Here is a 25,682-nt window from a genome sequence, read left to right as displayed (position 1 = left end):
GATTTCCGCTCGTGTTTAAAATTAGATTTAAAATATATATATCCCATTTTTCGCGAAGCAAACGACGTAGTACCTCTTACTAGGGCTTTTTAATTCAAAATCACTCATTATCCCGAAATCTTCGGAATTGAGCGGAGTTGCCCTTTGATTCCGCTTTCTATTCCTCTTGGGTGCCTCATCCGTACCTTGTCTATTATACGACAAGCCTCCTCTGCACGCCATAACTGAAATTCGCGTTCTTCGGATCCACTACGGACCTTCCGATGTCTAGCTATACGACGTCCAAGTTCGCCTGCTCGGATAGTCGTGCGCATGCATCGACACAACGAGGTGTCAGTGTGGCGGACGTTACTAGATCCAAGTCAGTTGAGAGACCTCTTGCAGGGCATCACGCCTTTTCGGGGGCGCGGCCGCTTGGTGGCGCTCCTTACTCTAGCCCGCGTGTGGACAGAAGCGGTGGAACGTTGAATGGACATTGCCTGAGTAGAGAAGGGATTTTACGTTTTTTTTTTATCTTTTTCTTATAGTAAGCATAACGTTTGCCTAAACGTTTGCGCAGAAAGAGCGCCATTCTGAAACGATCCCTCTTCGTTGCCCATAGAGGCGTTGCCACTGGTGGCTCTAGGGACGCTAGTCACCTAAAGCACCTCGTTGTGCTCGCGTTTTCTTGCAAGTAGCGTCAAATCATAGCCTTCCCTATACTACCACAGCCTGCCAGTTCGACGATGGAGCCATAGAGTGCCCGGCCGCAGATTTGGAGCGCGAGGATCTGGTAGCACAGAGAATTTCTCCGGGAGTCTGGTATTCAGCGCACAGCTTTTGCAGTGGCGAGGACCCGAAACATGGGTTTCAAACCAGACGAGAAAAAAAGCGGTAGCCCGAGGAACGCGAGAAGCACGAGCGGACATTCCATCGCTCGGGACGAGTGTGTTCCGGCGCCTCGCCGCAGCGGGGCGCCCACTACATGACTCTTGTCTGCCACTCTACCTTTTCACTTTCGGCGGCTGCGTCACGGCGATCTGCCAGGATTTGTCAGGATTAGCGGCGAGATTAAAGCCCCTCGATATGTTTTCGTTTGTCTTTGCAAGTAGCGCCAAATGCGCGAGCGCACGTGGCCCAGGTCTCGAGTGGCCCTTGGAAGCAAATGGCGGCGCAGCACTGAAATGAGCGGCCCTTGGAAGCGAATGGCGGCGGAGCACCCGCTCGTGGCACGTGTCTTGCCCATTTCCACAAGAATGGTTGGCGGTACTTGTGAAAACACCTTTATCAAGGGGCTTTAGACGAGATGTTTTCGCGGCGCCCTCCCGTGCTTCCCTCTCGTGACGTCATTACCTTGCGAACAACAAGTTCGATGGTGTTTGTAATGAGCATGGTGGAAGCCTGAAGTCATAGCGCTCTCAAAGCAACACTGCCAACACCGTCAAAAGTGAAGTTCTTCCATTCCTCTTATTTCCATCGATGAGAAATCCTTTGCCGACGCCATAGCCAGCATTCGGCCAATCATGGCTTTCGACCGCGCACGTCGCCAAAAGAGGAGGCTATGGTGAAATGCCCCAGTGCACGGGGTTCGTGTCTCGAGCGGAACTTGGAAGCAAATGGCGGTGCGGCACTAAAGTGACCGGACCTTGGAAGTACAGTGTTCTAGAAAGTTGGAGTGGCAAGAGCGGCGGCCGTCTCGTAAAGATTTTGAGCGTAGACGACACCGTGGCGCTGCTGTGCCCTAGGCGCGCGCACCCGTGAGCACCCGTCGTTGGCGCCGATTTTTACGGCCCATCTTAGATCCAGCCTCGGTATTTCAAACACCCTATACTTCACCTTGTCCGGGAATTCTGCTTCGTAGTGTTTTCTCCCTTCTCAGACAATAGAGAGTTTTAGTAGATCGTTCCGATACCCCCGATAGCCCCGATAACGATACTATGCATGCGCAAGGGAGGCGGTGGCGAAGTATCAGGATATCGTTATCGGAGTCATGGGAACGATCTACTAAAACTCTCTATTGCGGAAGCCTCTACGTGCCAGCGTTCGTCAGTTAGTGCACCTCGAGTGTCGAGTAGAAGTCTAGTCACTCGTCACTAACTTAATTCTGCGCAGTCGCGTGCTCTGTCAGAAGGACCATTGGACCCACGAAGCCGCCGTATCGTCTTCTAACAAGTGAAAGCCGGTTGTTAACCTTGATTGCGGGATTCCATGAATCCCTATGTGGCACCGAGACGATAGAAAAGTCTTCACTATTATCTACTAAAAATATTTGATGCTTACGAAACAAAATCTTTTTTCGATAATACAAACTAACCTCGCGTGGAGCCCCCATGCATTTGCCCACGAAAACCGCACAGCTGTATGTGTGAAGCAGAGCGCCATGTTGTGTCGTCATGCGGTCTTCCCCGCTTTGGAAATGCGACCACCGGAAGTTCCGAATCGGCCATCTTGGGCCTGGGTCAAGTCAGCCGGGTGAAGCGTAGCGGAAGCCGGGCGGCTGCCTGCTGGAAGACTCGTTTTCTGTTTGCTCGCCCTCATTCGCCTAGGATTTGTTTGAAAACCTTGTGTATATGGTCGTAGCTGCCTTTGAAAAGTCACGTAAATTTTTACAAAAGCGCAGTATAGACTCTTTTGCAGCAGCTGTGTATGGGCGCCGCCATAGCCGACCTCCAGTTTTTGTTTCCTCTTATTCCGTTTACCTCCCTTCAGTATTACCGTAGCAGGCCAGGTTATTGCCATCTTGGATTCTTTTGTGTCCTTCTCCCAGCATTGGCCTTTGTGGAGGCTCGTCAACGCCTGCTTTAGTGGCTCGGTATCTCGTAAGAAAAGAGAAGGTCAGCAATGGCGGCTGTAATCTTGAGCGTGTGTAAAACGTCTATACCTCCTAGTGGATACAGAGCGTACGTCAGCGCGTTGTTTATTTTTTTTAGGACTATCTATCTATCTCTCTCTCTCTCTCTCTCTCTCTATATATATATATATATATATATATATATATATATATATATATATATATATATATATATATATATATATATATATTTATTTATTTATATATATATTTATATATTGAGAGAGAAGCGGGCACATTTTGTAAATGCTAACTTGAGCCGAGAGAGTTTTCTATCATGTTTCTACAAACCAAATGTTCGATTTTCTTATTGCACACATATAATCATCAGCGGAAGGGAACTGCCAACAAGGATACGAATTCGATTGCGAATGAATGCAGTCTGATAAACTGCGTTGGCAAACGAAGGATACGCTACCCATCCTCTTAAACTCGACCTCAGAAAGTGGGCATACTTTATTCGAGTTATCTGAATTCTGGCTCAATTCAAAATACAACCATTAAAGGAAAAATTCTTGAACTGAACATGCAGTTCTTTCAGTGTATATACTCCTCGATCGTATTTGGTTAAAGACGGACGGCCAGTTCGCGCTTTCCACTTTTCTCCCGCTTCCCCCTCTCCCCCTTCTCCCTGTCCACCGTTGCCTGTTTCCTCCTCCCCCAGGGTGAGGAGGATCTTCTGCCTTAAAGAATCTCGAGTCTGGTCGTCGGCCCTTAACAGATTCTCGAAAGAGAGAGACAGAGAGAGAAATGACAGGAAGATCCATTAGTGGATTCTTCGGGAATGCGTTCTCATGAAACTGGGAAACACCACACACGTCCCTGTTTGGGAAATGCTTACAATGATCCCTTCACTTATTTATTTATTTTTTTTGGGGGGGGGGGGGGCTTCCTCTTTTGCTTCCTTAACGTTTTGCTGCCTCTTTGTGGCCTCGTTATGGGGACAGTGTTAGCGTCTCCCAAAGGGGGACGGTTGTGGCGTTTCCCAAGGGTTACGCTAACGGATCCCCCTTAAATCCTTCAATAAATCTTCCTGTAATTTTTTTCGCCCCCCTTTTTTGAACTTTGCATTTCAAATTACGTCGACGCCCTTGGATACAGTCATCCATATCACTCGTAAGAGACCCAGATCCATTCCACTCGTGGAATAAACAGCATCCATCGTTTTAACTACACACACATCACAGCCCATGTAGCGCTACCACGGAAACTCAGAGCGAAGAACAACCGGCGACAGCAGAGCGGAAGCTCAGCACGCCCGCATTTCACCGCGCCGCGGCGCAACACCGCCTTTGCACCAAAACCATAGTGCTGAATGAGATGCCGTCACCAGAGATGGCCAACGTTGGGCACAGATTGAACGCAACGATTGCGTCAACGTTCGGCTCAACCTTGACTCGAAGCCGAGCGCTGACTCAGCACTCGTTTCCACTATGTGTCGAGTGTTGGCCTCCTCTGATTAAGCCATCTCATTCAGCGCTACGGCTGTTATCTAGCACGTCTTGCGCGGCGCCTCCTCCTCCCTGGCTCCATGCCAACTCTTCGCGTGACTTTGCCAAAAATGATGTTGATTGGGGCGAAGCTCTGGTGGGTGATGATGATACTGATCTTGTTCATAGGTAGGGCTGATGGTGCTGATTTTTTATTGCTCGTTTCATCCGTGACATCCCCAGCTCTTGAGTTATTACAACATCTCACAGTCCCCTACTCATCCCGCAGTCATGGCCAAGTGGTTAAGGCGACGGACTAGAAATCCATTGGGGTCTCCCCGCACTGGTTCGAATCCTGTCGACTGCGCAAACATTTTTTTTTTTTTGAGAGGACTGATCGGATGGCAATCGGTGTGAGCACGGACGCCGGACGGACAACGCTAGACCCTAAGGAGCTTCGCCCCTAAAATAAAAGGGCTCCTTTTGACAAAAACCCCGCGGTGTCTGTCAGTTTGTCAGCGCAGGGGAGAAAGGGAGAGGTTGACACCTGCTCACGTCACGCTTCGGACCAATGGGAGGGTCGCACGCGACAACTGACGAACAAAAGACACCGCCGGGTTTTCTTCAAAACCCAGTGGGGTCGGGGTTTCTCCAAATTCCGGCGTTAATCCTAACGCTTTAAAAAAAAGTAGGCATTGCGCTTCTACCAAGTCTGCTTCAGTGCGCAGGAATTAACGTTTACGTTGACACTCATTGTTTCTTTGTTTCAAAGCCGCGTGCCCCAAGAGTGCTTTCGACCAAGAGGACGGGAGGTTCCCCAAGTCACGAGCTTGCCTGGCGACATCGTCGATTTGTCGGAACTCTGTAGATCAATATATTACTTCGAACCGGAGATCGAACACTGTTTCGTAAGTCTGTCTTACCTTTGCTGTCCACTTTTAGTTCCATATATGACTGTCATCAGGGGCATGGTTCACACATTTGCGTACGAATGTCATCGAGTGTTTGCTCGCTTCAAACCGCTTCGAAAGACTGCGTTCACTCGCTGGCGCCATCTAGGGGTGGTGCTGGGACGCATCGATCTGCCCATGACCAGACCACAGTGTACGATATAAAATTGCGCGACGATCAAACGACGAGATGCGTTTAGACAACGGGAGCAAGGTCGTAGGATGTGTTTTCCCGCCAAATTTAGCGGGTAAACTGACTTAGTGCATAGGTCACAGGAAGTAATTTTTTTTCCTCCAGCGGGTAACTTGAATGCCTAAACGTGATGCGTTTAGACAGGAAGACGCCAGGTCACGTGACATTAATTTTCCCGCCAAATTTAGCGGGGTAACTTCGTTTACGTGGGGGCGGGGCCTAACAGCTGCCGCTGTAACATAAATAGGTAAGGACACACGGCAGAACGAACGCTGCGACACGTTCGACCAGAGAAAGTCGAGTAGCCTCAGCCGACGACAGCGCCTCCACCGTGCAGTGGCGGCACTCACTGCCACTCTTCACACCATTTACTATCATGTTCGTATTGTTAGAAGAGTAATTTAGCCTTCATTTTTATTGTATCGTTTATAGTTCAATCTTTCCCCCCTTTTCTTAAGTAAAGCCGCCCGTGGGTCAAATAAACAAAATAAAATAAATGAAACATAGAGGAAAAAAAAAGTGTCTCTTGCGGGCGTGCGTCTTTTTTCGGGGGGGGGGGGGGCGTCTGAAGTCACTGACTAGCCCTTTCAAAGGCATGACTTCAACTCCGCACCATAGATCTATACGACTCCACTTCCCTTATAAAACTGTTATTGCCGCCACTGGGGCACGAACTAAAGCTTCAATACCAAAAAGTGTCTAACCAATAGGGGTAGCTCAAGTGCCAAGTTCTACAAGGCGTTGCGCACCCCAAAAAACACTTTAAAAACAAGCATGTTTCATTCACGTAGAAAACATGGAAAACCGGGTCTGCGAGGTTAGCCGCATATTGAGGAGCCATTTCATGGCGCTGCTTGCCATCAAGGCGAAGAGTTGACTCTATCTGCCAACTTCGACGCGTGTGGTGTTTATATCTCGCACCATAAACCACACTGAAGTTTTCGCAGTAATTACGAGAAGAAATCTACGAACTCTCTTTGAGCAATGGTCTCGCATATTGGTGTGAAAACTATTTAGAGCACACGGTGAAACAATGATGATTAACATACACCAGATTGAAAGCGTTCCAGTGCTACGTGGTAGATAACAACAGGGTGCCATTTCTTTTTAAGCTCCTTGCTGCGTTTTTGAAGCACGCATTTGATTAAGGGGCTTTAAAGGGGCCATGAGATGATTTTTCAACTAATTCCTCCTTAGCTTTCCACTTCAACTCAGAAGAAAAATGAGAAATCACGCGGTTGCGACGTGCTTGGGCACCGGAGGCGTTGGCTCCAAGCTTCCACCATGCTTTTTAAGCACACCACAGAACTTCTCATTCCCAAGTGATGATAAGTTCTGTCAGGGCACTCGTGAATCCAGAAATTCGTCGACGGGTTGATTGTTGACGAGCGCAGTGCTCGTGCCCGATGTGTGTCGCTGGTGCATAAGATGACGTGCTTTGGGTACCGCGGATGTATCCCAGTGAAAAGGCGGCAAGCTTTCGAAACAAAAGACATACGAAATAGTCCGCTACATTTTTTTTAAATTTTCGTACCGAAAGCCAGGTTTTTTACTTTCTAGCCCATTTCATTTGGCCCGCTAAAGGAAGCGCGATTAGTAGTCTATACGTGAAATAATTTATCTCGGTCCAAAATTAATTTTCAAACCCCTTTCAACTCTTTCTCTGGTCGTAGTTGCGCGTAAAAGCGGGCACAGATTCAATACCACTTAGAAGACAAGGCCCACCGGTCGTCATCACTTGTGGATCCACGCATCGCCGAGTAGCTTGCTTTCGCATCGCTGATAGCGCGTCTTGCAGCGTCTCCCACTGAGCGACTCCAAAAGGAGGCGTCGAGTTCTTGCACCTTGACTTGACATTAGTCGAGTCGCGACTCGACTCTATCGCTTCGCCTCGACTCGACTCAACTCGGGTCGACTCGCCTAGACTCGTCTCTACTCGACTGGCCTGTCCTCGCCGCGCCGCGCCTCGACTCGACTCGACTCAAACTGGAGTCGACTCACCTCGACTCCAGACCGAAGCAAGCCGAGTCATTCGACTCGACTTGCCTCGACTTGCTCAACTCGACTCATTCGACTCGAATCGCCTCGACTCACCTCGACTTGCCTCAACGCGCCTTGACTCGACTCGACTCAACTCGACTTGACTCAACTCAACTCAAATCGACTCGCCTCGACTCGACTCGCATTAGACGCCGGTTTGCAGCGACTAATTTCGAGCTCCGGCGTGTTTTCCGGTTTCCGAGTGGGTTGGTTGGGGATCCAGGACCGATGTCGCCATGAGCAAGCTTGATAAAAATTTTATTTTAAACTTGCATTTTAGAATGTTCTTATGATTGGTCGGCGCTATATGCGAAACTTCGAGCTCGTAACATTTTATTTTGTTTTTACCTTCTTTGGGGTTTTCTTAGTCTAAGTTCGCCGCAGGTTCTCCAGTCTGCAAAACAAACGTGGCGTCTTTCTCACGGGTGGTGTAACGTCCCTTCCGTGAGCTCGCACAATTTTGCTCGCCCTCCGTAGGATTTTAGCGAAATCTGGCAACCAATCCTTGCCAAAATGAACGAAACACACGGTGTGCATCGTGTGCACGCACAAGTGAGGCATTGGGAACCGGGACTCTCCATTGTTCCCGTATACCGAAGGGTTAGCGAGCATACCGTCGTACGCGAGCAGGGGTGGGGATTTAGCTTAGGGTCGATGAATTGTGCAGCGGGCGCAAACTTTCGCAATACGTGTGCTTTGAGCTGCGGTGCGCCACCAACCCTCCACCCCCACCGCAACCCCATCCAAATGTAATTTGACCTCGTGCCGTCGCGTGTGACTGCTACTATGACTTTTTAGCAGCAGACGAATTGACGTGTTAATGACATTCAAACTGAAGCGCTGATGAAATTCACGGCACTTCTTGAATCAACCCAGCGTATCTGCGTCAATCCCAAGACGAATAGAATTTTACGTAATTGACCACGGCTTCATTTACCTCGCAAAACCTTCGTTACACTGGCACACTTAACAACAGTTAACTCATCTTTAACCGCTGTTACGCTGCAACACAGTTACCGCACTATACTCTCGAACAGCTATTTCAGAACAAGTGAAAAGCGCGCGTGCACTGCTTTGATGGGTGCTCAAGATGCTCAAGTGCACAATGCCCCATAGCTTTGGCTGCATAGCCACAAAATGTTGTCCGCAGGCATTCTGGGCGAACTGGGGCTTAGCCTAACTGCAATTAAGGATGCTCGCGTAGCAAGGGCATAAGTCGGTCTGATTGCTCCAGTCGAAGCCTCGACTTGAATTTGGAAAAAGGACGTAGGGAAAGACGCGGACATGTCTGCATGCTTGGCAATCGCGGTTCAGCACCCTCAACAGGGTTTCTCATACGAAAGGATGAACAGTAGCAAATGCGCCCCTTTTACGCCACAAACTGAAGCTGAAACCACAGAAGTCCGGAGCTACTTGGAGCAATCACACGAGTGCCCGCGTGTGTAGATGGTGTTGGCAGAGCGCACTCAATCACATTCAACCGCAAACGTGTGAATCTGACTTCGCTCTCAACGGCCTCGCAACTGGCTGTTGATTACGTCAGACTGATGCTGAGAACAGCAACGGTGCTTCAGATATGTTTAAATCAATCAATCAATCAATCAATCTACGAATTTCATATTACACACTGATCGGATTTTTTTTTTTTAATCTGTATTCTGTCTAACGTGATGCCTTTCGTACACTCTCAGTGCACTCGATCTACTTTGTCTAAGTCACTTCGGATGTTGGATTCAAGTATTTAGATTTCGCGGCCTCTTTTTAATAAAAAATTCGTTTTATGGGTCGCTTTCTACGAGAAAATTGTCACGAACGATCGACACGCTGAGAACGTTACACGATTCAGATTGTCCGCTAAATTTATCGGGGACATTGACGCTGTGACTTGGCGTCACGTCTCCTCTACCCCAATCAAGTTTTCCCGCTCAATTTAAAAATTCACGTCACGTGACCTGATGTCACGCGATCGACCAATAAATTAATCACATTTCCTCGCCAAATTTAGAGTGGGAATCAACGTCACATGACCTAAACACCAATCCGGTTTCCTGGCTCAATGCGGAGAAAGAGGTAGACGTCCTGTGACAAATAAACCAATTCAATTTATCCGCTAAATTTTGAAGAAAAAACAAAAAAAGAGAACTTTGTGGGTTCTGGAAGACTGATCAAGCTTGTGGAAATATTTTCATAGCATTTAAAGGCCCTCTTCACGTGTTCTGTTCTCACTGCATTAAAGCGAGCCGTGCAATGTGACTTCTCGCGTGTTTCCTTCTGTATATCAAGCGACAAGAGGACATTGGGACGCACCGCTTCCATCCAGTGTACGATTGCGAGTTAACCTGCTGCTTTGAGGACAACACTCTGCAGCAAGCATTGTATAAAACTTCAGCAATACAAGGTCTTCGATGCGGCGTCGAAAATAAGGTGAGCGTCCCCTTTCAGAACTCCCCCCTCTTCTTTCTAGGCAAAGTAGTTTTCTGGCAGACAACATTTAAAAAAAAAAAGAGGAGGGGCACTAAACCACTTTGGGCCGGTTGCACCAACGCCGCTTATCTTAACCCAAAGCGGCACTTTCCTAAGCCGGCTTAGCGCCCTAAACCGAGCTCAGGTAAGCACGGGTTTAAATTCCGGTTGCACCAACGTTAAGCCGGCTTTACAGACGCGCCCCTAGCTAAACGCTGGATTTGCGTAGGGAATCTAGGGACAAACAGAGCGAACTAGGGAACGCTCCGAGTGACGAATACGATTGGCGGAGAGGAATCACGTGATGTAAACAAACAAACAAACAAAACAAAACAAAACAAAACAAAAAAACTTCCGTAGTAGTTGTCGTCGGCGTCTGCTTCCCGCTGTATTTCTTCGGTGAGTAACAAATTAAAGGTCTCCAAATTCAATCATTTTTTCCTTGAACGTTCAAAAACAGGAGTCAACTCTTTCAATAAACACGAATGCTCTTTACATCTGTGATTGTGTGTTTAATATCGGTTGATAACAGGATATTTTGACAGTGGTAGTAGTTTTCGTGCTCACATTTTGAGGTGAAGGAGCCCATCGGGGGCCCCAAATCTCTACGAACGCGAGAAGGACACTCTACTCGCTACATCGCTGAAGACAAAACATCATGGATATAAGTAGGCAGGTAAGATGACTACTAAAATCAAGTCAAGCCTGAGACCGATGAAGTTCAAAACAGTGACGAACTCGCCACGGCACCTGCGAAAATGCCCGGAAATCGTCGAAAAGAAGTCGTCGAGAGGTCAGGTCACGGGACCTTGCATTGACGGTACTCGTTGCTATCAGCAAGGTGACAGAACTGCACTGCACCGTCGCTGAACATCCGCTGCAGCCTCAAACGGACTTCAGTTTCAAACTGTCAAGTTCAGAAAAAGAAAAAAAAAAAAAGAAACAAGCTCCCACTAGTACATCACGTCGTGCCGATAAGAACGGTCGTCTGTTCGCATCACCTGCCCCAGCCTGCCCCGATACAGCAATGAACGAATCTAGCATAGTAGTCGTTACGATTTGTCGTAACGACTACTAATATTCCTAAAAAATCGCGATCACCAAAAAAGTTACGGTTATGGAACGATACAGTTTTCTGAAGCCAAGATTCTACTCGCGAGATTAGGAAAATTCACTGAAGATTGTCTCAAAACTCAGAAAACGAAAGAAATTGAATTTTCGTTGTTTTATTTCTTAAAAGCGCCGCAATCTAATGCGAACGGCAGAGGTGTCGACAATCAGCTGATCGCCGAGATCATGTACAGCCACTATTCAAAGGCGCTGATCGAATTGAAGGATACGCGCTGCAAGTGTAAATAAACAAGGTGGTAAATAACAATACGTTACGGTTATGCGCAAATTAGTAAGTACATACGAATAAGCTCGTTGACAGAAGAACCAACGGGAAGACAGACGTGAGCCCCGTGAGCCCCACAGACCCACAGCTCCGTGCATATCTCGGTTAGGGCTAACACGCCCTGAGAGTGGAGAGCCAACTTGAAAACAGGGCTTGATAAACACTTCACGCGACAATATCTTGCATCCTTGTCACAATCGAAGGTCATTTTGTCGAGCCTTTCACGCTGATGTAGCCTAAAACACTTTGCACAACCAATTTCGTCCACCGCGTCGACCGCGACAAACCAACCGCCATGTTTTTAATCCAGGATTGAGAAACAACCAAAAGCAAAGCGCCCAATGTTGAGCGTTTAAGTTAAGCGTAGTTTAGTGCTAGGTTTAGCGATAAGCGAGTTTGGTGCAACCGAACGAAACCGAAACTAAGCTTAAGTTCCCGGCTAAGCTCCGCTTTGCGCTAAGCGACGCATAGAGTTATTATGAAGGGACGTTAGTGCAACCGGCTCTTACTGCGATAGGCTGTTTATGCTCATAATTTAATCTACCACAGCAACCAGTCTACTTTTCCAGTCTTCCTGTGTATTCCTATGGGAAAGCGGCGCGTGCATTTTGTTTCTTCGCCGGAAAATAACACGGAACACTTTGGTTATTTGGGTCGTACCGAATAGTATGTACCTTGATTAACACTGTAAAAGTGTAATTGCTTTAGTTAGCGCATTTTTCTTCATCAGTGACCGATGTTTAACTTCGCTACATTTCAGTCCCAAACGTGTGTTCCGCAGCAGGTGTGTAGAAACAAGCGACGATTCGAAGCAAAATTACAATTGAAAGGAATGTAGAGTGTGTTCAAGGCTCGCCAGCAATCCGGTGACGCTTATATATTGATAATATGCCAGTCCTGTCACTATATAAAATTGACCTCGTCATGCATGAGCGGATAAAAACATTCAAAACGTAGAGAATAAAGTCCGTGGGCTGTAAAAGTTGTCTCTTTGCATTGTTTTCTCTGCCGGGCAGCTTTTATCGGGCGCTTTTTCTCAAAGATTTCGAGCGTGCGAGTGATATTTTGAACGTAGAACAAGCAGCTTCGCTCAGAGCAGAAAGAATAAAACGGTACTTACTTATTTAAAATAGGAATAGATTACGTGGCCTTCAATTAATTTTGATCGTATATGCACGTGTAGTTACTGATCCAGTGCTACTGCGTAGTTCTTGCCGTCTTTCTTAATTTCCAGATGTTCTTCGTTCGTTTGGCACGCTGAAAAGCGCCGACGTCGTGTTCGCGCTAACAGTGTCCGACAGTGCACATAAATACACGTACGAGGCTGTTTTAGCACCGTTTTTAATGCGATGAATTTGAAAGAAAAACACCGTAACTGACCAATTATTTTATCGGCCTGACTGAGAAATGTTCCAAGCTACCTAGTACGTATGAATTATTCGGGATATTTGCTCTTATGATCGAGCGCAGAGAGAAAATGCACTCACTTTTTCCCATAGAAATGCATTACCGGAAGTCAATTTTTGACTGGTTGGTGTCTGCTTCAATTTGCGTCAGCACACTAGCGCCACTTGAACCTCTAGCGTATATTATAATAACTCTATGAAGCGACGTTAGTGCAACCGGCCCTTACTGCGATAGGCTGTTTATGCTCATAATTTAATCTACCGGCTTCAGGAATCTTAAAAAAAAAAAAAAAACACATTAAATCATCGAAGAAAGGGTAAAAGCACAGGCGAGCTGGTGAAGAACTTCCATCGTAAACCGGAGACACGGAAAAATAAAAAAACGGACAAAACAACAACAAGTCTCAAACACAGCTTCTAGTTTATTTGAACACCTCCGCTCTTATATATACACAACAACCCTCCTCTCCAAAGGTCGACACACCTCCTCTCCACTCCATCAACGACATCTCAAACTGAACCAATGACACATGCTACCTCCCTTCCTTTCATACCAACCAAAAACTGACCCCTTTCCAATCCAAGAAACAGGCACTCAAACCCTGCTAACAATGAAAACACCCCCCCCCCCCCCCCCCACAAAAAAAAAAAAAAAAAAAAAAAAAAAGATAAGTTTTACGGAACTGACCAGCCACAACTGATAACAGGCCTATCGAACAGACACGGTGTTAGCATTCAACCACCCCTCAAAAAAAAAAAAAAAAAAAAAAAAAAAAAAAACAAATTAAAGACATAGAAAGCGTTTCAGTTCACTTCCGAAACCCAAGGACGGTGTGCTGACACAATTGCCACGCTCCAAAATACATAAAGTCTCCCTCACAACTCTCCTACCATTTTCTTTCTCTTTATGCAATACCTGGGTATCCCCCCACTCAGGCTGACAGTGATTGCAGTCTACAACATGTTTAGCTATTTCTGAATTCTGCGCATTGTCTTTTACCGCCCTTTTATGTTCCAGCAACCTATCATTCAAACAGCGACCAGTTTGGCCTACATAAGACAATCCACACCGCAACGGAATGTCGTATACAACTCCTACTTGACAAGTTAAATCAGGGTTTTGGTGTTTCTTTAGGCAACCCTGACGACCACCCGAAAAGGGGGTTAAGCTTTCCAATTTATGTTGTGCCTTGAAAACTAAATTTACTCCGAACCTCTTGGCCACTGACTTCAAATTGTGAGATATTCCATGATAGTAAGGCACACAGACCACATTTTTCACAACCGGTTTTTCTACCGGAGCCGAACTGAACTTTCTTAACACCTTGAGCATAACGCTAGAAATCACATCCTGGTGATGGCCCGCTTCCACAAGACGCAACTTTTGCAACCCTATTGCCTCTCCAACGTGATGTACACATGACTTCTTACACGCGTTATCTACCACAGACGCGATTACACCCCTCTTGACTAACTTCGAGTGGCAGCTGTCAGCAGCCAACAAGGGTTTTGCCGATTCCTTACCAAACCTCCAACACAAGCCCTTTTGCGTGTGTAGTAGGAGGTCTAGATACTGAATCTTGCCCTGAAGAGTGCTTCCTTCCGTGAACGTCAAATCGCGGCACTTTTCTATTACACACTTCTTAACCGTCCCTGCTAACCCTTCCTCAAAAGAACAAATCAAAATGTCGTCTACATAGCGACGAACTACAACAGCTCCACTCGGCAAAGACCGCACAAACGCGTCGACATAAACATCCATTTCATTTAAAAAAATCTCTGATAACACTGGCGCAATTGAAGACCCGATGCACACTCCCTCTTTTTGGATAAAAAGAGCACCTTCAAAGTCTATAACAGTGGACCCCAAATAAAACTCCAGAATGCTCATAAAGCTATCCACATCAATTCCAGAGGAAGACTGAAATTTTACTAGATGGTCATCACACCACCCCCTGACCCTCCTCAAAAGCTCCGACTTATTCATAGAATAATAAAGATCCTTGATGTCTAAAGTTATTACTTCGCAGCTTCTCCCATGATGGGGATTCAGTATTTCTATTAATTGCTCAGAGTTTCTCAATGATAACGGGCTATCGACCTTCACTCCAGTTAGACACTTTTGTATAAAAACCGACAACACCCTCTGCCAAGCACCATTTTCGTTCACAACTACTCTCAACGGGAAGCCAGGCTTGTGGTCCTTCAACAAAAATTTCAGTCTTAAGGTAGCCTGTGAAACCTCCCCTAGCCTCTTTACCACCGTCTGAAAGTCACACTCCTTAAGTACAGCTACCACATTCCTTTTCGCTTTCTTGAGGTCCCCAACATACGGCTTAAAAAGTTTATCTACCGCTTCAGCTGCCTTTGCTCTAAACATGTCATTTCCTAGGACAGCAAACCTCCCTGATTTGTCCGTCTGAAGTAAAGTAAGCTCTTTCTGTTCTAGGTCCTTCTTTACATCCCTGAACATCTTACAGGATACCTTATCCCTCGAAAAAGTCTGATCCACTATCCTTGAGACCTTCCTTATTGATTCATCAATAAAAACTTTTTTCTTGTCCTGATCAGAAATTTTCTTCGTGATTTCAAGCACATCAGATACTATATCCACCTTAGATGGCTTCACGTTAACGGAGAACTTCGGTCCCTTCCCCAGACATGCTTCTGTCTTTTTATCTAGCTGCTTTCCCGACAAGTTTAAAGGCATTCCTTGGCGATTAATTCTAACATTCGTTGCCTCACATGCAGTTCGCTTTGACACGGAAATTATAGCTTTCCTTCTGCTCCCACTCCATAGCGCCTCCCTTTTTGACGACAACAATCGCAGCCAGGTTGAATACTCAATAGTATTGCCATAACTCTCCCCACGTGTTAATGTCCAAATAGTGTCACACACCTTCCAAGCTTGCTTGAGTTGGTCCTGTAGAGAGTTCCTGTAGGCCGTCAGAACTTTTTTCTTGGTCGTCCAATCACAAGTCATTGAAGAGAGGTAGGGCCATCTTGAGTCTTCGATGTACCACATTAAATCATGCTTGGCCGATATTTTTACTAAAATTGGTATCAAAGATCGAGACACCAGAGGTCGCCGTTGGACGAGGCTTGAGGAAGGGCAGAACCATAGAGATCATATACTAAATCTAGAGGAAAAGGTCCGCCATTTTCCAATACATTCTGGCTGCCGCAAGCGGCGGACCATGCAGGCAGACCCTCTGGGTCCCAAACACGGTTACATCATCAGAGCAGTTTCGTGAACTTCAACAATCCACGAACTTACCGGTGGAAAAATACTCGCGTTCCTTTCGAAGGTTTCTTTTTGCATAGCGCGCAGATGTACGGCCTCGCGTTAACGCTAAACTAAACCATATACCCGGCTTCGCTGGTGGGGCGCGGCTGGGCGCGGTTGAGGAATACGAAACTGCGCAACCACCAGATTTCCGAGATTTGGACAGAAGGGAAGTTAATGCAGCGTAATGACTTTACTGCTTTTTATAAGCGTTAGAATAGCTCAGAATTTAGTTTACAACGTTAAATTATCACTGTTTATATTGCTGAGAGTTTACACTCTTCGCGTTTACCGCGTTTACCATGGCAACGTTGCTTTCTTTCTCTCGTGTTCTGTCGCTCTCTTTCGCGATCGTTCACTCGGGACCCAGGATGTCGGCGCACGGGATTTGCCACTCCTCCTCACCCACCTTTACCCCCCTGGGTAGAACCCTGTCCTTCCTCTAGCGGCGGCGCCTTCAAGTCTCAACGAGAGTATTCCGAGGCAATCGATCTTTGTTACCGATTGTAATAGAAACATCGGTCACACATGAATGTAATGTTTTTTTTTTTTAGGATGCTTAGGGACTACATATAATATAGGTTATGACCATAAATAGACTATCGCAGAAAGTGGTTTTAAAGGGACCATGAAGGCAGTTTCGAAGTTTTGTTCGACGATTGAAATGGATGGCAGGCACGTCTCAGATACTGTTGACCAAGTTCTAGCCCGAACAGAAGTTTGGGTGCCGCACCAATCGAACAAACAGGCGCGGTAATAATAGCGCCGGGAACGATGCCTGAGACCCCACCGAGGCGGCGGCAGAAAGGTGAACTAAAGTGCGCCGTCGAAGCGTGACGACAACGGGCTCCTCGTCTGGCGATTGGTTCAAACGATAGACGCGCTCTTGGTTTCGATTTCGGTGGTGAGATGTCATGAAACATTTTTATTTGAACGTTGGATAATCTTTTGAAGTTGTAGTTGGGAATTAATAGGTTTCATACCGTGTATAAAAGCATAATCTGAAGCGATCCCTCCGTTTGTCACTGGTTGAACGCATCCCGCACTGCTACCTCGAGCGCGTAAAAAGCATCGAGCAACCATGAACCAAAAAAAAAAGAAAAAAGTACGAGCGCCGGGGGCGGCGGACTTTTGGTTTTGGTTTCGTGCGTCGTCTCGTGTTCGCTTTGCGAACTGGTGTCTCACCAATCATGCCGCGTTTATGTGCAGTAGTAGGTTGCGCGAAAGGTCGGCTAAAGACGTGCGGTCGATCGGGCGACGTTAGTTGGCATAAACTGCCGACCGATGCAGCAATGCGCAGCATCTGGTTGCGCGCCGTCGTCTTGCGTAGAGTTGTGGACAGCGGTGTCAGGATTTGTTCGTTGCATTTCCGACCAGAAGACTTTGAGCAGCACCTTCACGTCAGCCGGAGTCTGGGTAAAAGTGGGGCGGGGAGTCGCTCTGGAGGCGGCGACCGAGGAGTTGGTGGTAGGTCTGGGGCGCCCTCGTAAAGCGCCAGTCCAGAGTTCTGCGTCCTTAGCAGCATCTCCCGTTCAGTCGGTGTGAGGTCACTGAACGGGAGCTCAAACTCGTTTGCGAGCGCGGCGTTGTCGTCCATTTCTTCCAGGTTTTCTTCACGGACCGCCGTGCACTAGAGCGAACCACGGGAACCACACTGAGCGTGCACTAAATCCTACTGATGCCGACAGTGCTCCCTGACGTCACTTCTCTTTCCAGAGGCGAAAAAGGGAAGAAATCGGAATGTTTGTTTCGGTTTCGCAAATTTATTTGCAGGTACAGAAATAAGAGTCACAACGTTCTAGAAAAAATTGTGTGGCACGCCAGGACCCCAATGCTTCCGAAAACACCTTCTTTAAAAAAAAAAAAAAAATTAAATTGCCTTCATGGTCTTTTTAAGGCGTTCACATACCTACCTCTGGTTACGACGGGAAAGATTAAGAGCCCCTTCACACACTCACATTTGACTAAGACCGACCTAGTCAAGACCGGTGTTTTGAGTCTCTAGTGACTGCTTACCACCGGCTGCATTAAGCGCGATCCAAACCAACGTGTTTTTGTGCGCACGTAGCTCGTCCGCTTCCCGGATATTGCGTATTTTGTGACGTTCTTGCTGTTTCCGGTGCGCCTTCTGAGTCCCAAGCATGCGCGTTGGTGAGGACGGAGTGCTTTCGGGCGAGCGGCCAGCATGTGTGCGCCAGACGGCGAAGAAACGCCTTCACCCATTGGCCGGGAAAGGGTATGGGAGAGGAGCACCCTACTACGTCACAGCGCGTTTTCCTGCGCGTTATGAACAAAGTTGAAATCATCCAACTCTCTTATCCACACCCGGAAGGTGCATGGAATCAGCGCGACGTCACGAAATACGCAATTTCCGGGAAGCGCACGGCCCAGCCCCGCACGAAAACGCGTTCGTTTGGATCGCGCTTTAAGCGCCGTTCACACTCTTGCATTCGAGTACGACCGAGAGAGACAAGACCGGTTTTTCAGCCTCTTGCGACGTCTTAGGACTGGGTGCGCTGCTGCGGAGCTGGTTCTAAGACGTCGCAGAGGCTTAAAAACCGGTCTGGTCTCTTTCGGTCCTACTCCGTTGCACGTGTGTGAACGGGCCTTTACTGCACAGCCAGTCCTAAGCCGTCGTAAGAGGCTTAAAAGCAGTCTTGTCTCAGTCAGTCCTGGTGAAATGCAAGCGTGTCAACGAGCCAAAAAAAAACCCCGAAAAGAATTTTTTTTTTTTTTAAATCAGTCTGGTAGCGACACGCGTGTCGCAAAATACATTTTACGTAAACATTTTTTTTTGTATCACTGACAGGTCAAAATTATTTTTTTTTATTGCCCGAAACGATTGAAAACGATGCCTGGACATTGTCCTCAAGATTTAAAGCTTGGGAACGAAGTATTTGTGAATCAAAAAAAAAAAAATGATTTCCAAAAGCCAAATTTGAACTTTCTTCGCAATCTGCACCAGTGTCTCTCAGGCCTCCGTGTCGTGTTCGCCCGCGTCCCGCCATCAACCGCTCCGTGAGTGCCCCCTATCGCCGTGATCAGGCGACGCTTCACTTTCCAGTTTGAAGTTCTTTGAGGACCCTTTCAGGGATCTCAAATTCTTTGCAACGGTGTGAGGTTGAAGCGAAGGCGCAGTGGACTTTTGTGAGCGACGTAAAGGTCCACGTCGCGTTGGTTCTGCGTGGAAGGCTGCCCCGGCGGAGTCACAACGGAAACTATATACGGTACACAGACACCAAACCCAGTTGTTTTGACCGTTTGACGATTTCCTTTTAGAGGTTTCAGAGGACGTCGGGCACCTAAAAAAGACAACTTCGTCCGATTCCCCGACTCGCCGATCACCCTCAGTGCTACATGCGTCGAGCGCTGCCGTGTTTTTCGAGTGAGGGTAAAAATTAAGTCAGGATGCGACATCACTCCGGACTCTGATTTTAGGTATCTCAAAAATAAGGGCCGTAGTGCGCTCGAGATTGCGTTACAAAAACAAAAATGTTTTACGGATGCCGTTGGTAAATATTATAGATATTTCGCTAACAAAGCTTCTAAATTTCACAATCGATTACGACAGATATAAAAAGAAGCGAGGAGGTGAGGAGCGGGAAAGAAGGGTAAAAAAAAAAATAAAAAGGCGCGCGCGCGTGCGTGAAATTCGTTTGCGCGTTCGGGTATTTTTTGTTTGTTTCTAGGTGTTTAATACTACAGCTTGCATCGTTTTTGACGACAAAAACAAATAAAGCCTTTGAGGTCTCTGTGCCCCTTTAATGTCGGTTCAGACACCTGCGTTTGACCAGCCTGAGACAGCGTTGAGACTGAAGAAACGACATGGAGGGAACAGCCCAGCATGCTTCAAAGGCTCCGGTAGTGGGGTACGCGAAACACGGTAACGGTTTGCTAAAAGTCCCTAATAATATAACCATTTTCGTTTTTTTTCCGCCTGACTTAAAAATTGTGCAAAAAAGAAAAAAAAAGAGAAGAAAAGAAAATGCGCCGCGAACACTAATTACAATGACGTTTAGAGAGGGACGTTGTTGTTTCAGACACAGCTTGGCTTGTCTCGTCGGCGCGATTCCCAAGGAGACGCTGTCGGCATAGCGACGACATGATCTCAACGACTACGGCGCTCTTCGAACCGTCATTGTGGGAGGGGCTTGCGGCACTCTTTAGGAGTTCAATTCTTGAATCGAGCGAAAAAAACGCAAAAATTGATCGATTAATATCTTAGAAACCAACTTTTCGCCAATTTTTTCAACTGGTCTGATCCCTAATAATTATTGCCGTCAAAACTGCAATTGCAATGTGACCTCTAAGACCAATAATTAAGAAGATCATTAACACGTTTCAGTTATTTATTAAGTTCGAATTAAAATCAAGCGCCCTCTGTGGTAAATTGTTTAATTAAAGAGAAAATCTTGATGTATCGCGCGGTGTTTACAGTCTCCCATCCATAAGCCTTTTTTTTTCTTCTTTATTTCTGGAAGGGGAGAGGGGGGGGGGGAACGGAGAGTGCATTGCGTGATATATAAGGTGACTCAAGTCACCAGGCTCTATCTAAAATGGACCGTAAAAATCGACGCCTGCGCGTAGCAATTTAAACTTTTCGTCAAAGGTGTATTTCACAGGTAGGTTTTTTCTTGTAAAATTACAAAGCCTAGCACTTTTTCTGTAAAAAATTAGGGCCCAGAAGCTTGCCAGGGTCTACGGCGGGTGGCGGCGCAGACGACCAAGTCCAGTAGCGGGGTGTGTTTGGCGTTCGTATCGATAGATGGCGTCAGGTGCAACGCCCGAAAGTTCAGCCGACCAGGGAAAGAAAGCAGACGACATGGAGAGGAAATCCGTTGGCAGCAAAAGCGCCGTCGTTATGCAGATGCGTATTTTTTTTTTTTTTTAGTTTTTGCTTTTCTTATTTGGATTTATTTTTCAACCAAAGGTACATTGAAAACAAATTATGTTCATTTTAATAAACCACGGTGGTCGCGAGCCGTTGCGATAAGCAGGTAGCGCCATCTACTAGTACGAACACCAAACACTCCCCGCTACTGGACTTGGTCGTCTGCGCCGCCACCCGCCGTAGACCCTGGCGAGTGTCTTGGCACTATTTTTTACAGAAAAAGTGCTACGCTTTGTAATTTTACAAAAAAAAAAATCCGACCTGTGAAATACAACTTTGACGAAAAGTTTAGATTGCTACGTGCAGGCGTCTATTTTTACGGACCATTTTAGGTAGAGCCTTGTGACTTGGGTCACCCTACATATGCGATACAGGCTCTTAAAATATTTTGGAAGCTCCGTGTCCTTAGGACCAGGAAGTATCCACTCATACAGTCCTCAAGGCCTCCGCTGTTGTTTTCAGTCCTCAGCACCCTGAAAACAAGGAAGGGGAGGGGACGACAGCTACGAGGAGAGAAGGAATCCGTTCTGTTTGCACGGTGGATGTCCTCGCGGAAAACGAACGCGCGCTCCGCAACGTTTTCATTTCTTGGGAAGCCTACAAGCTCTTTTTGCCGTGCTCACCAGAGAGCGTGTCCTGTTTGTGCAGCCCTTAACGAGTACTTCTGTATTTGCAGTTTTGCGTCAACGGCGCTTGCTACAACCGTGAAGAATGGATCCACGAGCACCTTCCGAATGGTTCCCTCGACATCCACCCGTACGTTCCGCCCGAGAACCCGTTTTAAATGGACTCAACGTACGCAATAAAATGACGATGGAACAATCCTCGAACAGTTTTTGGTCTTTATATTCCTAAACATGAACAACACATAGAGAGCAAAGCACTGATCTCTACGACGAGTTTTCTGAATCTTGCCTTTCCGCTCCACGATTGCGGACACGGGAAATTTTCGATCGGCCATCGCCCTGTTGGGGAGCCGGACTATACGTAACGCGGGGCATTCTTTGTGCTCAATCACATTTTCTTTTATCAGTGAGGATTCTTAATTTAATCTTTGTGCAAAGCTGCAGTCGCTCTGCTCGTACAGACATCTGACTAAATGCACGTTGTTCGTTGCAAACAAAAGGTCCGGACTGTCGCCGGACGTGCCCCAAGCATGGCTTAAAGGTACTCTAAAATGAAAAAAAAAAAATTAAAATCCTACATAGAAAACAGTAGTTTTTTTTTAGATTTTCCACACACGATATATATATATATATATATATATATATATATATATATATATATATATATATATATATATTTTTTTTTTTTTTTTTTTTTTTTTTTGTGTAATATTTACGTTGTTAGATGCAATTGAGGTGAAGGTATAGCCCTGCTCTAGATCCCGTGCACGAAACGAAAGGTACTTAGCTATGTCTGGGTGCCGCTTCTCAGCCCTCATTGATTGGAGGGATGATTGACGCGTGAAATGTTCCTTGAAAAATTGTTTCTGTGTGGCCGTCATAGTAATGTTACAGACAGTGTTTTCTTTTTTAATGTTTGAGAAACAAATAACCTAGAGAGAGTCATTATTGATTTAAAAAAATAACCCGAAACTGTTTTTTCTGTTCTGGCTTAAAAGGATAACAAACCCGGCTGCCGATGTTTGCGGCGTGCTCAAGTCGCGCAGCTAGTTCAGCTTGTCTGGTTCTAGGATCGCGAGTCATTTTGCCTTCACCGAGGTGCTTAGGGGAAGATCTCTTCAACCGACCTGATTTGCAGGAAACAATTGTCGTAAGTATAGGCGCCTTCGGAGGCCCTGTGCAGGCGCTTTGTAGCGGGACCGCCCATAATGTCCCACGCAAACCATTTTGCTTGATTCCGCTTGATCGATTTGTTTGTGCTTGTTGATGCTGAATAAAGATGTTCGTTTCCGCAAAAACGGCTTCGCTGCTCTGTGAGTTGTGCAACCGTCGTAATTGCGACCATGATTCCAATGCGGAGTGAAAGTTAGCCTGACTCTTGCACAGGTCAGAATGTCGAGCTCTTATAGACCATTTACTAAATCCCCCAAGGGCTCCGGCCAGCACTCGAGGAATCATGAGAACGGTGTTCCTATCAGCTCCCTAGTGATCGGTGATTTCGACCAATGGCATGGTTACAGAGTTCTGAGTGTAATTCGGAGTCACTCTGAACAAGCCTCGTATAGGGCCCAAGGACCTATAATATCACTTTTACCAGTTTTCGTCAATGTCAGAATTTTCGATACTGTGCATTCTGTCCACCCTTCAACCTGGCTGAGCTGCCGAAATCTTTGACATTATTATCATTTTTGTACAGCTTCAAAGACGCTTAAGTCAGAAACGCTAAAAATGCTATAAACAGCCCCGCTGAATTGGAGCTTAATCATGGTTTTGGTTATTGGGAATTCATTGCTTTTTAAGCAATTCCTGCTAAAACAACAATCACGAGAATAATAATGTAAGAAATTTCTGCAGCTCAGCCAGGTAGAAAGGTGGATCGCATGCACAGTATTAAAAACGCTGACACTGACGAGAAATTTTAGAAATGATATGACAGGTTCTCGGTCTCTGTACGCAGCTTGTTCAGTGTGACTCCGAATTACCTACACTCAAGACTGTGTAACCATAAAATTGGTCAAAATTACCGATTACTCGGGGGCTGAAGGAACACCGTTCCCATGATTCCTCGAGTGCCGGTCAGGGCGCTTGGGGGATATAGCAAAAAGTCTATTGGCTGACTGAAAAAAAAAAAAAGAAAAGAAATCAGTGGGTAGATCTCAAGGCATATCTATAGCATTGCAGTCTACCCACTGTCCTTCCGATCAAAACCAATCAGAGAACGGTGTCGTTCTGACGTCAGCTGAACCCCTGAGCAAGAAGAGGAGGACTTGCTTGCGGTATGCCGAAAAGATACCTACAGAGATAAGCTTTTACGATATTGAACAGTTGAAAGTCAGCGCTCTCTTTGAAATGAACAGTTGAAAGTCAGCGCTCTGTGTGTGTACATCTTCTCTGTCTGTGTCGTTTTTGCGCTGTTTTTACCCTTTCAAAAATTTACGAGCCGTTTGGCAGGTAGCAGTAGGGCGTTTATAAATTTGTCCAGGTATGTTCCAGTCATTTCGCTTCGAAAGGCAAGGAGCCCTAAAGTTTTGCAGCGTGCCTGTCCTCCCAAAGCGATTATTGTTAGGTCACGTGTTAATTCTGCGTAATTGACGCTCATCCACCTTGCTCGTAAATGTCATGCGAAGAAAACAACACAAAAGTGTAAAAGGTGGCAGACTTATTTTCTTGATTGTTTAGTCCTTCCGGTCTCTTTTTAGCGCACATCGTAAAACGCTGAGAAACGCTTGTATTGGACCGTAGGTCGTGCATGATAAAACGCTAGAACGCCGCTTTCACGGTCAAGTCTCGCGAGCGTTGCAAACGACTTAATAGAGAGTTTTAGTAGACCGTGTTTCCCCCTCCGCTAGCCCTCCGCTACGAAGAAACCGCCACTACGCCTGCGTGCCGATGGCCTTGGCTGTAGAGTTCCGGGTAGCGAAGGACTTAGCGGAGGAAGAAGCACGATCTACTAAAACTCACTGATAGCTAGTTTTAGTAGACCGTGTTTCCCCTCCGCTAAGCCCTCCGCTACCCGGAACTCTACAGCCAAGGCCATCGGCGCGCAGGTGCAGTGGCGATTCCGCGCTCCGCTCTGCAGAGCGGCTGCACGAAAACGGTCTACTAAAACTCCGTAATAATACGTTTACACTTGGGTGAGTTTATAATGGTACGTTTACACTTAGGTGAGTTTAGGAAACTCACCTAAGCCCAGGAATCAATCCCCACTCCTGCCAGTTACTATCTGGATGAGCATCGTACTGGCGTGCAGCCGTATATCACTACTGCGTGGTGCACGTTAAAGAGCGCACACTCTCAAGAAAAAAGGGTGTAAAAGGGTGTATTCTTACACCCTTTGTCCCATATAATACACCCCAAAGCTTCATTTCGACGTACAGCGCCCTTATAGTCGAACAGATGGCCCGAAATTTTACGAGGGGCTTGACAGTCGTGTGGTACAACTTAGTAAAATTGTACGTTTTACTGACTACAAAAGAAAAAAAAAATCGGGTTTTTTTTTGGTTCTACTCTAAAAACTCGGTATTTTCTTTATGTGGTCTTTGATACGTACTTTAGCTATTTAAAAGTTATATCGCACCGTTATCAAGCCCCTCGTAAAATTTGGGGCCACCTGTTCGAATTTAGGGTACGTCGAAATGAAGTTTTGGGGTGTATTATATGGGACAAAGGGTGTAACGATACACCCGTTTACACCCTTTCTTTAGAGTGCAGGCTAGCGCTTGTACTGCACTGGCTAGATTGCTCATTTACAGGGTGTCTCAAATAGCGACTAGGCTCTTTAAATCGACCGCAAAAATCGGTTTTTTAACCTATCACGCTCCGATATATTGCTGCATTACCCACAGGTGGCAAATTTCTTCAACAAATTTGGAAAAAAAAAAAAAAAAAAAAAGCTTACCTGGAAAAGGTATATATATATATATATATAAACGCTTAGCTTTTATGAAAACGCAGTGAAGCTACCGGTCTTCAAACAGGGCACCCTACAGTTTGAAGACCGGTGGCTTCGCTGCGTTTACATCAGAGTTAACTCTGATGTAAACGCAGCGAAGCCACCGGTCTTCAAAAAAAGAAACAAGGCTTAATTAAGCCTTGTTTCTTTTTTTTTACTTTTTCCTCAGGTAAGTTCGCTCTTCGCCAATTTTATAAAAACAATGCACCACCTGCCGGC

At 46.3% G+C, this 25,682-nt stretch overlaps 1 protein-coding gene across 1 annotated transcript in view; it reads left to right on the top strand.

The window, feature by feature from the left end:
- LOC120836240 overlaps positions 1-21,669 on the top strand; it is a 48,697-nt gene extending 27,028 nt beyond the window's left edge. Inside the window, exons 9-11 of the mRNA XM_042293289.1 lie at positions 5,033-5,168; positions 9,727-9,867; positions 21,562-21,669. Of these exons, the coding sequence (XP_042149223.1) occupies positions 5,033-5,168; positions 9,727-9,867; positions 21,562-21,669 (385 nt within the window). The remainder of the gene's footprint in view (positions 1-5,032; positions 5,169-9,726; positions 9,868-21,561) is intronic.
- The last annotated feature ends 4,013 nt before the right edge of the window (positions 21,670-25,682 follow it).

The sequence above is a fragment of the Ixodes scapularis genome, unplaced genomic scaffold (genome assembly GCF_016920785.2).
Source record: "Ixodes scapularis isolate PalLabHiFi unplaced genomic scaffold, ASM1692078v2 PGA_scaffold4__175_contigs__length_147842914, whole genome shotgun sequence".
In the NCBI taxonomy this organism is placed as follows: Eukaryota; Metazoa; Arthropoda; class Arachnida; order Ixodida; family Ixodidae; genus Ixodes; species Ixodes scapularis.
The sequence above is the reverse complement of the archived record's forward strand: the minus strand, read 5'-3'. Positions and strand labels throughout refer to the sequence as shown.